The sequence below is a fragment of the Mus caroli genome, unplaced genomic scaffold (genome assembly GCF_978045245.1).
Source record: "Mus caroli unplaced genomic scaffold, Mus_caroli_1 scaffold_13, whole genome shotgun sequence".
NCBI classification, from domain to species: Eukaryota; Metazoa; Chordata; class Mammalia; order Rodentia; family Muridae; genus Mus; species Mus caroli.
The window spans coordinates 111,446,041-111,461,302 of NW_028227268.1; the positions used below are offsets into that span (position 1 = coordinate 111,446,041).

General features: G+C 39.3%; 1 protein-coding gene across 6 annotated transcripts in view; it reads left to right on the forward strand.

Moving 5' to 3' along the window:
• Grb10 (growth factor receptor bound protein 10) overlaps positions 1 to 15,262 on the forward strand; it is a 104,466-nt gene that overhangs the window by 52,300 nt on the left and 36,904 nt on the right. For all 6 annotated transcript variants that reach the window (XM_021177707.2, XM_029483452.2, XM_029483449.2 and 3 more), the window contains exon 3: positions 14,927 to 15,146. In XM_021177707.2, coding sequence (XP_021033366.1) covers positions 14,953 to 15,146 — 194 coding nt within the window. In that variant the 5' untranslated portion in view covers positions 14,927 to 14,952. The remainder of the gene's footprint in view (positions 1 to 14,926; positions 15,147 to 15,262) is intronic.

A 15,262-nucleotide genomic window follows, 5' to 3' on the forward strand; every position in this document is an offset into this window, starting at 1 on the left:
ATATATCTATATTTACTAAGCAGAAAAAAATTGAGAATATTTTTTCTTAAAAAAAATCAAATAATGCCATATAGAAAAAAAAGAAAAAAATAAGACAGAAAAGAAAAAGTGAAGTCCTAGAGAACATACAAGATAGTAGGATAGTCCCAAGCATACCCATAACAGCATTCACAGACTCAAGATTCTTCTCAACCCTTACACCCACCAGACACTCTAGAATCTTCTCTAAACCTGTGTAGCTTTTCGGAAAAGTTGACCATATATGGAAAGTTGCAGTAAATTTTAAGCAATCCATTTCACGCAAGCCTCGTTCTTTGACCTAGTGTGATTAAATCAAATGTCAAAACAAAACACGTAACATGTTTGTAGAAACTTTAAAACAAACTCTTATTTCACTCATGGCCTACACAAGAAATCATGCTGGAAATGCTAGTCGTTTAGAATGGAATGGGCATGAGTGCATGGCAGCAAGAAAGTGTGTCTGCACGCTGCTCGAGGCTGTATACAACTTAACCTCTGTGTTCCACAAAGGAGGATTACTGAAACTAGAAGAACGTACATAGAAATAAGTCTGAGAAGTTCCAAAGAAAGCAATTACAAAAGTTAAAATAGGAACTCATTGAAACAAAAATAGATCAGTAGACAACAATGAAAGCAAAGGTAGTCTTTTGTGTTAATAAATAAATAGTTATATCACAGTACATAGACTTGTATGAAAGCAAACCATATTAGTAGAGGTTGGAGATTTAGAAAGAAGAAAATCTTGAGCAGTGAATGTGAAAATATAGATAAATAATTGCAACAGTCTAAAAGCATATCTGCTCTTGAGATAGACAAATCTTTGTGTATATGTGATGCTGAGTATTGAACCCCTAGGGTCCCAGGCATACTAGCCAAGTACTCTACCAGTGAGCTGAAACCTAACACCAGAAACAAAAAACCTTAAATAGCTCTGAAGGAACAGGAATCAGTGATCAAGACTCCTTCCTTCAATAACACGTACAGAGTTTGCAGATGAATATTACAAAATTTTGAAGGAACACATATGATCTGTCTATGCAGACTGTTTCAGAGAGATATAGGCACAAAAACACTCCTACTGGAAGCATATTTATAAGTATATGTGAAATAGTACTAGAAGCCAAAATTATAGGCCTGTTTAATATGTTAACACTTTTTAAAATCTAAATAACTCACTAATTGATCAAATTCTTTAGTTTATTCTTTAAAAGTATTACACCCAAGTTGGAGTTAACAATCCAAGATAATTTATCATCATAAGGTAGGGATGGATACAGAGAACATGTTACAATATTAAGGAAAAAAATGAAAGAAATCTGTCTTTTATTTGAATAACAATAAACTAGAAGTGAGAGTCTTCATACTTTCAGACTAAGACCTCTTTACTAAGACATACTGTGACCCTATAGAACAGTGCAAGTAGATATGCAATTCTGTATAAATAAACCAAATGACACAAGACACTAAATGGTACTACAGCCCCTTCCCTGATGATGAGAGCGAACAGTACATGTAGCATGCATGCTATTATTCTCTTCTGTTAAAAAACAAACAAACAAACTTTAGATCTTGTAAATAGAAAAGACATTGTCACATAGAAAAGGTAGCAAAGAGCCTGGTCAGGCAATTTGCAGAAGCATCAAGCATGCTGTCTTCCTTTAGGATTCTGGACACTTATTTCACACTAAAACTAAGGAAACCAACTGAGTGGAAATCAAGGAAGCCGATGCTTTGAGGGAGGTTTCAGGGAATACAAGGGCACAGTCCCTCTTTCAAGTGTGTCCAAGTGCAATGTTCATCTTCCCTCTTGGCACACACAGCACTTGAGAGTCTGTGGTGAGGCAGTCCTGGGATGTACAGCTCACAGAGTGCAGTACAGAGGCCGTTCCCTTCCTGGGAGAAAGTGGATCTGTTTGTCTCCAGGCAATCATGAAGCCCCACAGTAGCCTTAGGGGTGCCTTCCTCGTGCTTTCCCCAAACTACCATCCTCTTGTCCCCATATCCAGAACCAAATTCAGTGTATAAGGTTCTCGGGCTATTTGGCTGACTAGGACCAGGACACTGTTATTCCTTCTTGCTTCCTTAATTTCTGATATTGACTTTAGGATTAAAAATATGTGGAACCCAGAGTTGCCAGTTCCTTACAAGGGACCTAATGTATAGAATAAAAGATTAGCTGTGCCTTTCCTTGACCTCTTACTTCTCTCTGGCAAAGAGGATTTGTCGTTCCTGTTTGGTTATCTCATTCCTAACATAAGCTGCTTATTTTTATGTGGCAGTTGCTAAAAACACTCCATGTATTTCTTAGCTGCACCAACAGAAAGGGCTACATTTTACTTCAAAATTGGCTCATTTTCTAATACTTAAAACTACTTAACAATTTTTAAGAAAAACCTCTTTCTTATGGAAAAATATATATAATTAAATTTATCAGTCTAGCCATCTCGAGTATATAATTCAGTGCTGCTCTTTTTACACACAGTGTTGTACAACCATCATCAATATCTATTTCTAAGACTTTCTTAGCACTCCAGCAGAAACTCTGAGCCAATTAAACAATAAATCCCCCTACCTCTTATAACCTCTAGCCCACATCTTTCTGAATTTTAAAGTTAGTCTATGTTCACTTATAGCCTCGTATCTTTTATTACTAAATAATATTCTGGCATGTTTACCTCCATTCATCTGTAGATAGATGATTATTCAGTTTGCTTCCACCTTTGGCTCTTGTGGCCATTCGCATGTGAGTGTCTAAATCTCTAGATTTCAAGTCTCATGGGTATATACTTAAGGGTGGAATTGCCAGAATTTTCCTCACTTCTTTCCTAATGCCTAACACCTTTGTTAGAGTCAGGATGTTACAAAGTGAGTGAATCATCTCTAGTTCTTTTCCCACCAAATCACTAGTGTCTGCATTCCTTCTGCATTATGGAAAATTAAATAGTTCTTGCCATACCAGATAATGACACTTGTACATCATGGTGATTGTTCTGGTATCAGATAACATGAGGAATTATAAACTCTTAGATTTGTCATGACTTCTTTGCTGTCATCTACTTGTGTGGTTCTATGACCTCTCTGTTCTAAAAAATAAGTTCTCAAAGCTAGTAAGAACTTGTGATTCATGGTTCAGTTCGTCGAATCCATCGCGCACTCCTATGAAGTAGAAGTGTTACTAGGGCCATATTTATAGGGAGGAAACAGGCCAGAGTTAGGAGCAATGTCTAGACCCCACCATTTTGTGAGTGCCAGAGTTAGACTTGAACCTAGGTTGGTGGGTTCCATTCTCTGAACCATCTGTCCCTCTGTTCTTTCTGGTCTCCATATTAGAACTTGTTCCTTATCTGAGTCCACTACTGCTTTCCTTCATTTTTGATTCTTGAGATTTTTATATGGCTCACAGTGAGATTTTGACCATGGGCTCCTTCCAAGCAGCAGAGAAGATGTCTCCCATCCCTGCTGTCACCTCTACACAGTGAACAGTGGTCTCCCATTAATTGTGCCTCTTCCTTCCTTCCTACTTTTAAGATCATTTATCTTCATAAGGAAGATTGGGACAAACAGGCATTGAGGAGTTTGCAGTCTCTGTCTTTGCCTCGTATCAAGCAAGCAGCCAACCTCTTGCTCCTGGTCCTTATTTGGAGCAAAACTGATTTTAAAAAAAAAAAAAAAAAAAAAAAAACATTGTCATCTGTTGCCATTTCTCAAGTCTTAGCTGTTCTGGGCTTTGTCTGCGCTGTTCTGCCAGTTCAATCCACTCTTTTGTCCCTTTGAGCAGATGATTGGGCTCCATTAATGTTTCATGTCTCCTTCAACTGTCAGGATACTCAAAGTTTAGTAGAGGGCTTGAGCCAAGCAGCACTTCCTGTTCCCCTGGCAGGTTCACTTTTCATTCTGATTGCTTGCTGGGAAGTTCTTCTGTGACTTCTATTCATGAATCCCTTCTTCCTCTATGATACAAGTATCTGTAGCTTACCAAGACCATGTGAGGAACAGGGATGCAGCAGTGAGCCTCACACTATTCTAACTTACCAATCATATAATGGGGACCATTTTGTCCAATAAAGTCCCTTTCAAGTGGAGCAGGGAACAATTTAGAAATAAGTAATTCTTTCATTTAATTATGATCAATGATAAAACAGTCTCTTCAAATCTCTTCTAAACTAGAGGCCATTCAGAATTACTGTCTTGAGAAACACTAGAGGAGAGCCTCAAATCACTTCTTTTAGAATAGCTAATGTTTACTCCACAGTGAAGACTTTCTCTAAGACACTGATGCATGCTGGTCTGCAGTGAGTCTTCACAGAGAAGACAGTTCAGTGGAGTTAAGCACTGTTAGCAGAGATAACCAATCAGTAGCTATTAGAGTCTAGCATCTGCTAACTACCTTATTTTCTGCTTTACCACTTAGCACACATGTGGCTGGCCACTTTGACTCTAGATTCAACTTTTATTTTATACTCTAGAAGTCTTTGATTTAATAATTCTACAAGATGAAGTTAGAGCACAGGTCCTTAACTCATCTATCTTTTTAAATAGTATACTTTCATGCCAAATAACTGGAATTTTGTTGCACAACTCATAGCTTCTTTTGGGGTAGTGAATGACTGCATCCTGGCTCCTAATTAAAGGACAATGGAAAGAGTTGGCATTTGTCTACTTCATGGTTTACCCTGTGGCACTTTTCTAAGGAATGGAAGAGTGGAGATGTAGCTAACCACAGAGTTTGGCAACTATGATTGGATGTTTAAATTCCTGAAAGACTGTAGCTTGATTAACTTAACCACCATTTAGTACCTACTGTGTGCCAGACCCCACTGTTAGGTAATGAGGCAAAAATGAAAGAACTTAGTTCCAGCTGTCTAGAAATTCAAGTTTAATGACAAAGGCAGATAGAAGATTGAAATCCATGTCAGGTGAGAAAGGAACTAAAGAAAGTAATTAACGTGTGATGAGGTAATGTGTCCAACTTTTGACTTAGGTGATATATTGCTTACTCTTTATTATAAAATACCATAACCAAAAGCTGCTTACAGACCACTATATTTTGGGTTATAGTTCCAGAAGGGAGTCCATAATGGTGAGAGAAGCATAGCCGCAGTCAGTCAGAGCAGGAAGCTGGCTGATCAAATTTCCATGAAAACTCAGGAAGCAGAATGATCGTTTTAACTAAACATAGGAAGCAAAGAGCAAGTTGGAAGTGATCTGAGGCTATAAACCCCTAAAGCCCACCCCCAGTGATGAAATTCCTCCAGTAAGGCTGCACCTCCCAAAGGTTCTGTTACTCTCCAAATGGTATAACCATCTGGGAACCAAGTGGGAGGCATTTCTCTTTCAAATGGCCCATAGGTCATTTATTTGTTAGTCTCCATTGGGATAACCCATTGTTAGTCTCCATTGTCAGCCCCATTTCTCTACCTGGAAAAAAGAATTAGAAAAATGATGACTTGACTGGTTTGGTAGGAATATTAGAAATAGCTAGAAAAATAGCCTGACCTGTGACATGTGCCACATAGAAATGGCACCCTGTAGGTACAGAGAAAATGACAGCTCCGTTTTGTCCTTGTCATTACTAATTGCAACCTAGGGCAGAAATAAAAATATTTTTTCCTATCTGCATTTAGCTTATGAGGTCTGCATGGAACTTATTCTATCAGGATACACATCTGTCACACTCTGAGGAGAGCCTTTGCTCCTGAGTCAATTCTTTAAGAAAGTGCTGCTTGCCGGGCAGTGGTGGCTCACGCCTTTAATCCCAACACTTGGGAGGCAGAGGCAGGCAGATTTCTACAGAGTGAGTTCCAGGACAGCCAGGGCTACACAGAGAAACCCTGTCTCTGGGGAAAAAAATTAGGTGCTGCTTAGGGCCATGTATTTATTTTTCATAACATAAAAACTGTTATGAAAAGAGCAAGCATCGTTTAGTAACTGTCATAATCCCTTCAGACTACTACAAGCCAGTCCCACAGCTTGGGTGGCATATAAGTAACAGAGAGATGTACTGTACTCACCTCTGCAGACTGGAAGTCCAAGATGGAGGCAAATGCAGCCCCTTCCTCATTACTGCCTCTGGCTGTGATTGTAGCGGTGGGAAGGGCAAATGTACCTGATCCTAGTTCTAATACAAAGCCCTCCTGACCTAATCACTTACCAGAGGTCCCACCCACCAATACCATGGAACTTGTCTCTAGTACCATTCAGACCTTAGCAGGAACTCAGTTCTAGTATTCCCTTAGCTAAGCCCTAGAGAGTGGGATTCATACCTCCAAGTCCATTCCAAGAACATGTTGTAAACATGAACCCCAAGTAATCCTGCACTTTGGGCATTTTAGGAGATGGCTTTGGGTGTTCTATTCTACACAGCCCTGGTCTGAACCTGCTATGCTGGTGGTGCTGCAGTCTAGTCTGTTCTAGAAGCCAGCTTTTGTCTCCTGGGCTTTTTGGTTCTGGGCTTTCCTGAGATGGCTTTCAGCCTCTGATGCCTTAACACTGAGACTCTTCTGAGAGCCGAGTGCCCTTTCTACGACTGCCTTGCCTGTAAACAGAGGTGGCGTCAACTTCTCTTAAGCACTGAGCAGACCCATGCGGGGAGGAGTGCTGGCCTCTGGAGTGTGTTTATAGACCAAGAACTTCAGTCTGCCAAGAATTCCTTCATCTGAGGATACAACCCTGCTGTACCTTCCCACTTCCCCTAAGCTGAAGCCAAAAAACATCCCTTCTTGAGCCGACCCCTTTCAGTTGGGAGTCCATGCTCACATTCCTACAGGACATACTACTCCCTGATAGGTGCCACTTAACCTAGAGCAGGTTTTAACTTCATAGATGGAATTACTTTTCCAAAAGTTGTTAAAAAAAAAAAAAAAAGGATTTCATATCCTTCCCTGCTACTTTATCTACTTTATATTTAACACCATAACTCTTTTCCCATGCTTGTTGAGTAAGTCTTCAATGTTTGGTGGCAGGGATTTTTTTTTTTTTTTTTTTTACTGACATAAGCATTACACATACTGATAGGTACCATGTGATGTTTTAGTGCATGTATGGATTGTATAATGTTCAAGTCAGGATAAACATATTCTTCTCAAATAATTAATCTTTATGGTAAGCATTTAAAACTATGAAATGCTTCATGAATAGTATAGAGACATGGAGCTTGTCTATTTTAACATCTGTATCCCAGGACCTTCAAAGAGGTTGGATGGGTAGTTTGTACTCACTTAATATGTGTTGAATGACGCAGCATTGGGTAGGTGAATAGATTTTGAATTTATGGAGTTAAGTTCTTGAGTGTACAGTGTCTCTATTTAATATGATGATAAATATTCCTTAGTGTCTCATTTGGTTTTAAAACATTGACTCTTTGAGAGCTCAATACCCATGAGTGACAGACTTTTGGGCCATAACCTTGAGTTTCCTTTTCCAGTTCAGTGTTCTTAAACTAATATTTTTAGGGTTGATGGAAAATGGAAACCTCTAAAGTGACAAGTTATTTATATAGTTTCTTGTACCCAGGCTTCTGCCTGATTTATGATGTAATAGAAAAAGTAGAAATTGAAATTAGAAGGCTGAGAAGAAACAGTTTAAATTGTTAAGGAAGACTTGAAAGATACAGTTTATCTTTGTCCTTTTGGAACTTTATTTTGTAGATTGTGCATACATACAAGATATCTTCTAAAAGTAAAAATAGAAACTGCATGGCTGTATCTGTGCTTTTAAAATGTAATTTGCAGCTCAGGTCTTTGGGTCTCATTTGGCAGGGTGAAACATTTAGGTAGTGGAAAATTCCTTTTCTGTGTTGTATGGGTCTTTGGTGCAGAATCCAAGTCACCTTAAAGAACTGGAAAGAGACTTAGTAATGTCCAGGTGCTTCCTTGAACACTGTGAGAGGATACTATAAAATCCAAGGGAGGACACTTTACTATGGGACACTTATTGAACACTGGGTGCCAGTTCTTTAGTTTTATGAATGGAATCATTGAGTAAAATAAGTAGCTTTTCTTATTTTTTTTAAATGGAATTATTTACAGTCCCCTAAAACATAGTTTTAAAAATAAATCTCATAGGAGTCAAAGTACAAAGCAATTAATCATTTTGTTACTGTTTTGTTGTTGTTGTTGTTGTTGTTGTTGTTGTTGTTGTTAGAAGATGGGTGGTATGTAGTTGCACAGCCACAAAGATACCTAGCTTCAACTTTGATTTGCCCTAGACTTCAGCCAATGGCACTAGCTGCACTAGTTGTGGGCCCCAACTGTCTTTAAGAGTAGACAAACTTTCTGTTTATTGTAGTTCTATTTATTGAGGCTCTATTGTCAGTAGAGCTTTGCACACACCATTATAATGTGACCATGTTAAACAACCACTTCCTGACACTATCCTGAGTAGTGTCCAAACATTACTTTTATACTGAAGATTCATTTTTCTGAGGAAGAGGATCCCATGCTAACTGTAACTCACTTAAGAAACAGACAGCATTTCTGTGCCCCTGTAGCAAGCCAGTGCTCTCAGTACCTGGAGAGGCTAAGACTCGTTTGCCTCAGGGTTTTTCCTGTTCTTGTTATGTCTCCTAACTTGAGGATTTCCTTCATTACCTTAAATTGATTTTCTCAAGGATTCCCTGTGACATTTCTCCCTGGCTGCACTGGTATCAGCACTGTTCACCAGAGGCCATTCTGAAGTCTGACTTGCATGAGTCCAGACCTATGATAGCCATCATAAGCAACATCCATGCCTGTCTTGCCTCAATCTCCTCAGATGAGGCATGTTTGAGAGGGGAATGCTGGGCAAGTTGAGAAAAAAATAAGGAAGTGGCTCTAAATTGGGGATAAAGTGATTCTTAGGGCTTTGCTCCACACAAGGATCAAGCACAGGGGCTAGGATCAAGAACCCAGAACAAGTGAGCCCTGGGTGGTGAGTGAGCAGCTCTGAGAGAGGAAGGTAACATAAGGCTAGAGCAGGGTTCTGTCTTTGAAGTCTGAGCATGGAACATTGCTTAATTCTAGCAGAGGCCTGCCTAAATAAAGCAATAAGACTGGGACTTAATTGCCCATGTTTGAAGGTATCTTAAAGTCTTAAGTTTAAAATTGCTTTTTTTTTTTTTTAATGTAGGAACTGTTAGAGCCACGTGTGGTTGTACATGCCTGTATTCCAAATATTTGGAGACCGAAATAGATAGCCAGACCATGTCTCAAAAAACAAAGCAAAAGTAGTCATACTGGTGTGTAGCCATTACCCAGGTCTAGCCACAGAGCCCTTCTCCAGGTGCAACTCTAAACCCATAATGCCAGCTCTTATCCTCTCCCCTAGACGCTGGCCACCTCAAAACCTCCCTCCTCTTTCTTTCTAGATATGTGTAGTCTTTTTCATTTGTACACAGATTTCAAGATCCCTAAAAGCTATAGATGCTTGTGTTTCAAGTACAAAATGGTGTTGGGTTTGCTTATAAAATAGGAACACTTCATATATGTTACTACTTGATTATTTATAACACCTCATTCTATAAAACTAGGCTATAGGCTATACTGCATTGCTTTAGAATGATGGCAAAAATCATCTGCAAATATTTAATGTACATGTATAGATTTTGTTCCCCCAAATGTTTTTGCTCTGTGGTTGCTTGAATCCATGGATATATGAAATCTTAAAGGATACTAATAGTACCTTCATTTATTCTTTTAACATCTTTCACTTAGTTATTAAATATGCTTAATAATAAAATATTAGTGAATTAGTGCTTCCCTTTGTAACATTTCTCACATGTTTAATTGATTGATTTCCTGCCCCCTCAGGTTGGAGTGTGAACAGTGACAGTTGTTCAATACCAACAACTGTTTTTTATAGTGAAGTCTTGTTCCCTAGGTCATGGTTTTTTAGCTTCAAGTGTACTTTAAAAGAGTGTTGATATTCATTTCTGTCTTTAAGCCTTTTTAGCAATTGCCACAAAATGACCAATCAGAAAACAAAGTAGCATATATACTGATTTGTAACTGAGTTTTTAAAAGACTTTACAAAAACAGAAGGTGCTTAGAGAAGATCCTCTTATTAGGATGACAAAGGGTAACATGTTCAGTTAACAAAGTGCTTTCACCAATTCTGGTCACACAGTTAATCAGAAAGACCAAATACATGCTGTATCTCTGTCTCTGACTCAACTCCAGGAAAATGGCAGCAAAAAACATAGTCCAAAATGAAGAATCAGAAATTTCTCAGGTAGACATGCTCTTTAATTCTTCCTTCCCTGTCATTAAGTCACATAGACACACAAGCTTGCCTATAGCTCTTCATTTCCCAAGAGATGTACAGCCAGGGCAAACAAGGAAGGCGCTGAGTGTTCCTGGGGGGGCGGGGAGGGGGCTTACTGTGAAGATTGGGCCACCACAATGGATACATCATATATGCATAATGCCTTTAAGACAAAATAATTTAGCAAAGAAAACGCAGAACCACCGTTAATCTCCAGCTCACATAGAAAAGACACTAGATGGTGCTATGAACCAAGAAGTGTGTTATTTGTTAAGGTACTAAGGTACGCATGCCCACATGCCCGGGAGGGGAGAGCCTCCTCGACTTCTACCGATCCCCTTTCCTTACCCTTTCCAGATCAGCACACCTCACTTGACTTGGGGGAGATATTTGCCAGTCAAGGCTTATGAGCCAAATAAGAATTTATTTAACTAAATTTATATGTATTTCCAATATTTCCAAACAGAACTAGCCTTGAGTTTGTTAATGACAGTGAAGCAAGAAGAGATGTGAATTTTAGATCAGATGACCTCAAATATTTGGGGCAAAGTCCATGCCTAGTTGCAACTTGGCTCTTTATGGAAGGGAGACAGCTACTAAGAGTTTTATTTGGCAGCCATGTTTGTTCAGGAAACACGTTCTTACAAATTCATTGGAGGTGAAATTGTCTATATAAAGTCATTTTTCTTTTCTTTCCTAGCATTCTTTCTGAAGAGGTACCCTTGTGGAACTTGTTTCATCACAGCATATCAGTCTGTCTCCTTCTTCCACTTCTGTTCACTGGGAAAAAGCCTTTTCCAAATGGTTTATGATAGCTCTGCTCAGATTCACAGGAGTACAAAACAGTTTAGCAGTTAGCCACACGGGTAGAAAAGACACACAAGGTCCTCACTGAGAAAAATATAAACTTATAGAACATTTACAAGAACTGAATGTGAGGCTGTTAAGATAGGTCAGTGGGGAAAGACACCTCCAAGCTTGACAACCTGAGTTCAATCCCAGACCCACATTGTAATTAGAAAGAGAAAATCAACCTAGAAGTTGTCCTCTATCCAGCACCTAACTGCCGTGATTCATGCCTTGCCATAAATAAATATTATAATTTTCTAAAAAAATAACTAATATAGTTTTATTATATTTTACTCCAGTACTTAAAAAATAAAATTAGTGTAGACCCTTAAGAATCAGCTATTTAAACATAATTTAGAAGATTTCATTTTTAGTCTACATTTGAATTTTAGGAACTTCAAGTAAAGTCTTATCAGTAATTTAAAAAAAAAGTCCAAACATATAAATTAGTAATTGTCCTTATAGGACATATTAAAGTTGGTTTTTGAGTAAGCCATTGTAGAACTTTGTTGCTTTACTTTCATTTTGACCGCTCTGAAAAGCTTGAAGATTTGAAGAATCTGAGTATAGTAGCTATCATTGATTAGTGAAGACTGTAACCTGGTAATTGGATGTTCTCAGATTAGCCTGGTATCCTTTCAAAGACCACCAGTACAGTATATTCAGATGAAGAAATTACCCACTCCAGGGGAGAGGACAGCAATCTGGACACGTGCTGTCTCTTCTAGAATCTACCTGCTTTATATGAATAATATTTGAATGGTATCAGAATTGCTTTGGCTTTGGCTTTACTACAGAGAACCAACCCAGGAATTTACCTGTTCCCCAAAAAAGAAATAGGACAGGAGACACCAGGAACTGCCACCAGGGGTCGGCACAGCCAAAGACTACAGCAAGCCCAGGGAAAAATAGCCATGAATGATAATTTGCCAGCACGAACCAAGCCATTTCGTTTTCTCAGAGGCTGGGAGCGCTGTCGGACCAGGAACTGTGTTGCCAGTGGGTTTCTCTAGGAATAGAGCAGTAGAAATAGGGAGGGCTCAGTGTCTTACAAGGCTCTTTTCTGTCTAAACGCTTAGGAAGTAGCTCTGCACGGAGCAAAACTTGGTTCACATGGAGTTCTTTTAGTCAGTGAATGGGCCTGACACACACATAGTGAACTTTGCGTTTTACCCCGTGTTGCTTCCAAAATGATCTGTCAACATAGAAATGCTTACTTTTGAGTAGAAGCATGGGTAATTCTTAATGGTTCATTAATTGTTAACAAAATAATTGTTTGGAGGACAAAATAATTTTTAATAGTTAATTAACCCTGAATGTAAATGTGTCAGGCACGGATTCTGGAACTCTCCTGTAAGTGCCAGACTTATGAACTCCAATGTAACTTCTGTCCCCACTGGGGTCTTCTCCTTAGCCATCCTCTGGTTCCCTCCTTTCATAAGTGAACTAAATGCTGCTCAACTACTATATCTGGGGAGGCCTTTAAGAGGCCTGTCCCTTCAGAAGACAGCAGAAGCTGAAAGTGTAACCCCTACCCACCCTACTAGAGTCTTAGATTGTTGTTACCTAGGCAACCCCTAGCTGGGCAAGTGCTCTGCTTTGACCCTCAGCAATTTCCTTTGTGATATCTTAGTTTTTTGGTCATTATTAATTACCAATTCATCACTTTTGTCCATTTAGTATCTGACTATAGGGTTAATATGTGACTACTCAGAACCTTTGCTGTATCAAGATCCTCTTTCTCCTCCTTGCTTTATCTATATACAGTTCCTTGACTTCATTACCAATCTGAATGCTTGTGTGCACCTACTTCTCTCTTGGGCCACAGCCCACTGCTCCCTCCTTGTCAGCATCTCTTACACATGGTGTCTGCTCTTATTCCATCAGTGACTGTACCAGTCACCACTATTTTTAGCAACCTGCTACCTTGACTCTCCTAATGACCTTGGAACCTGAACTGCCTAGATGCACCATGGGTCACTTCTGCTATTCAGTTTCCATAATGGTCTCTCTTATATCACCAAACCAGGGCCATTCAATGTTCTGCTTCTGCTTCTATATTCCCATATTTGTGCTCTGTTCCTTCACCCACCAGAGAAGTACTAATCCCTGGAATGGACAGTTTCTTTCTATTTCTTACACCATGCCAGGTATTCTTTAGTGGGTTTTAGTATCTTTTGTTGTCACATCCTTTAGTCTTAAGAAACAAGAGGCACAAAGGAAGGCCACCTAAGACATTGTAGTGCTGAAGAACAAAATCCTGGTGCACATACATTCTAGACAAGGACACTACCACAGAATTAGTGGATTAGTGGCCCAGCTAGATCTAGAAAGATCCTTGAGCCCATTTGTTGCTCATAGCCCAGGTCAAACAAGCATCTAAATTTATTATCAAATTCAAGATGCTTTCTACTGCTTAAGGTTTGGGGGTGGGGGGAAGTAACTTCATTCCTTAAACATGCTTCCTTGGCTAATAGACTAGTTGCTTGTTTGTGTTGTTTTTCTGAAGAACAAGTGAAATGGAGCTGCTTATTCTGTATCAGACTCTGTTATAAAACAGTCCCCTGGGTGATGGATATATTGCTAACTCCGTATTATACTTGAAGAGACTTCTAACTGAAACCTCCGGTATGTTGTCCTGGACATGGAAGCTGTAAAAGCAATCTGGGCATGACAAGCAGGTTCAAAATGCCTTCTCTTATTTCTTACTATACTTTGGAGGCATTGACCTCTGTGAGAGTGAGTGTCTTGCATACTGTGACAACCTTGTTTGGGGTTTAAGGGTCACACCTGGCCATATCTTACAACTTGTGAAATGCTATGATACAATCAGCTTAGGTCACTTCTTACCCTATTGTTAAGTTGACACTTTAGGAAACACCTTCACAGCCAACTTCTGCTATTCAGGCTCTTACCATCTTTCCACCCCTTCTTCCTCAATGCTCCCTATAGTACAAGAGTTGAATTTTAGATGTATCCGTAGGGACTGAGCACCCCATGATCAGTTCTTTATATTTTGTCTAGCTAACTTTCTGTAATGGTTCCCATTTGTTGCAAAGAGGTGAGAGGATGAGTTGAATCCAATTAGAAGTTATGCTGGTTTAGTAAAGTGATATTTAAAAAAAAAATCTCTAATATCCATGACTCATTTGTACTGGGAAATTGAGTAGGTTTCCAGTACTGGTCTTAAGTCAAATTAGAGAAATCATTGGTTGCCACCAAGATATGGGTGCCACTATTGCACTGTTACTATCTTGCCATGCTGATCACTGTTGTGATTCAAGGGTGTTATAGCTGGTAGGACTGTTGGTCACCATCTTCCCTTCATAGCTTTCATAGAACCTTTTGGTCTTCTGAAAGCTACTCCTCAGGGAGGAGATTTTCAAGTCAGATCCAGCTTGGGTGTTCCAGATCTTATGTCCAAACTTCATGGTTTCTTTAGCAATAAGGACGTACCTTCAACTTCCAGAAGACAACCAAGAGCAGCTGCAATAGCTATATTATTCTGAGGTGTCTTGGACTCCCCTGATGAACAACCCAAAAGATTTTTTTCATGCCTAGTACTGAGATTCTTATTTGATAATATATAGCTTTTCAGGAAGCATTGCCATCCCAAATGGAATAACTTCATTTTGAACTATACATGTAATATGTATACACACAGACTTAACATATATTGTATGTTACTAATATGATTTCATAGTAATATTAAAATACTATTTGGTTTAGCAGCCTGGTCATCCAAAGATAACCGTTTTGGTGGAACTCTACACCGTCACTGACATTTTTTTCTTCTCTTGCCATTTTTTATGTACAGAGCATGGTCTTGGGCTTCAAGTACTAATGAACAACGATATTAACTCGTCCGTGGAAAGCCTTAACTCAGCTTGCAACATGCAGTCTGATACTGATACTGCGCCACTTCTTGAGGATGGCCAGCATGCCAGCAACCAGGGAGCAGCATCTAGCTCCCGGGGACAGCCACAGGCGTCCCCGAGGCAGAAAATGCAACGCTCGCAGCCTGTGCACATTCTCAGGTGGGCCAGAACATGTGCTGTCTGCACAGACAATGCACTCTGCTCTCCAAATGGTGATAGGCAGTGACTGTAAAATCAAGTTAGATGAGTTTGTTCTCTTAATAGCAGCTACAATT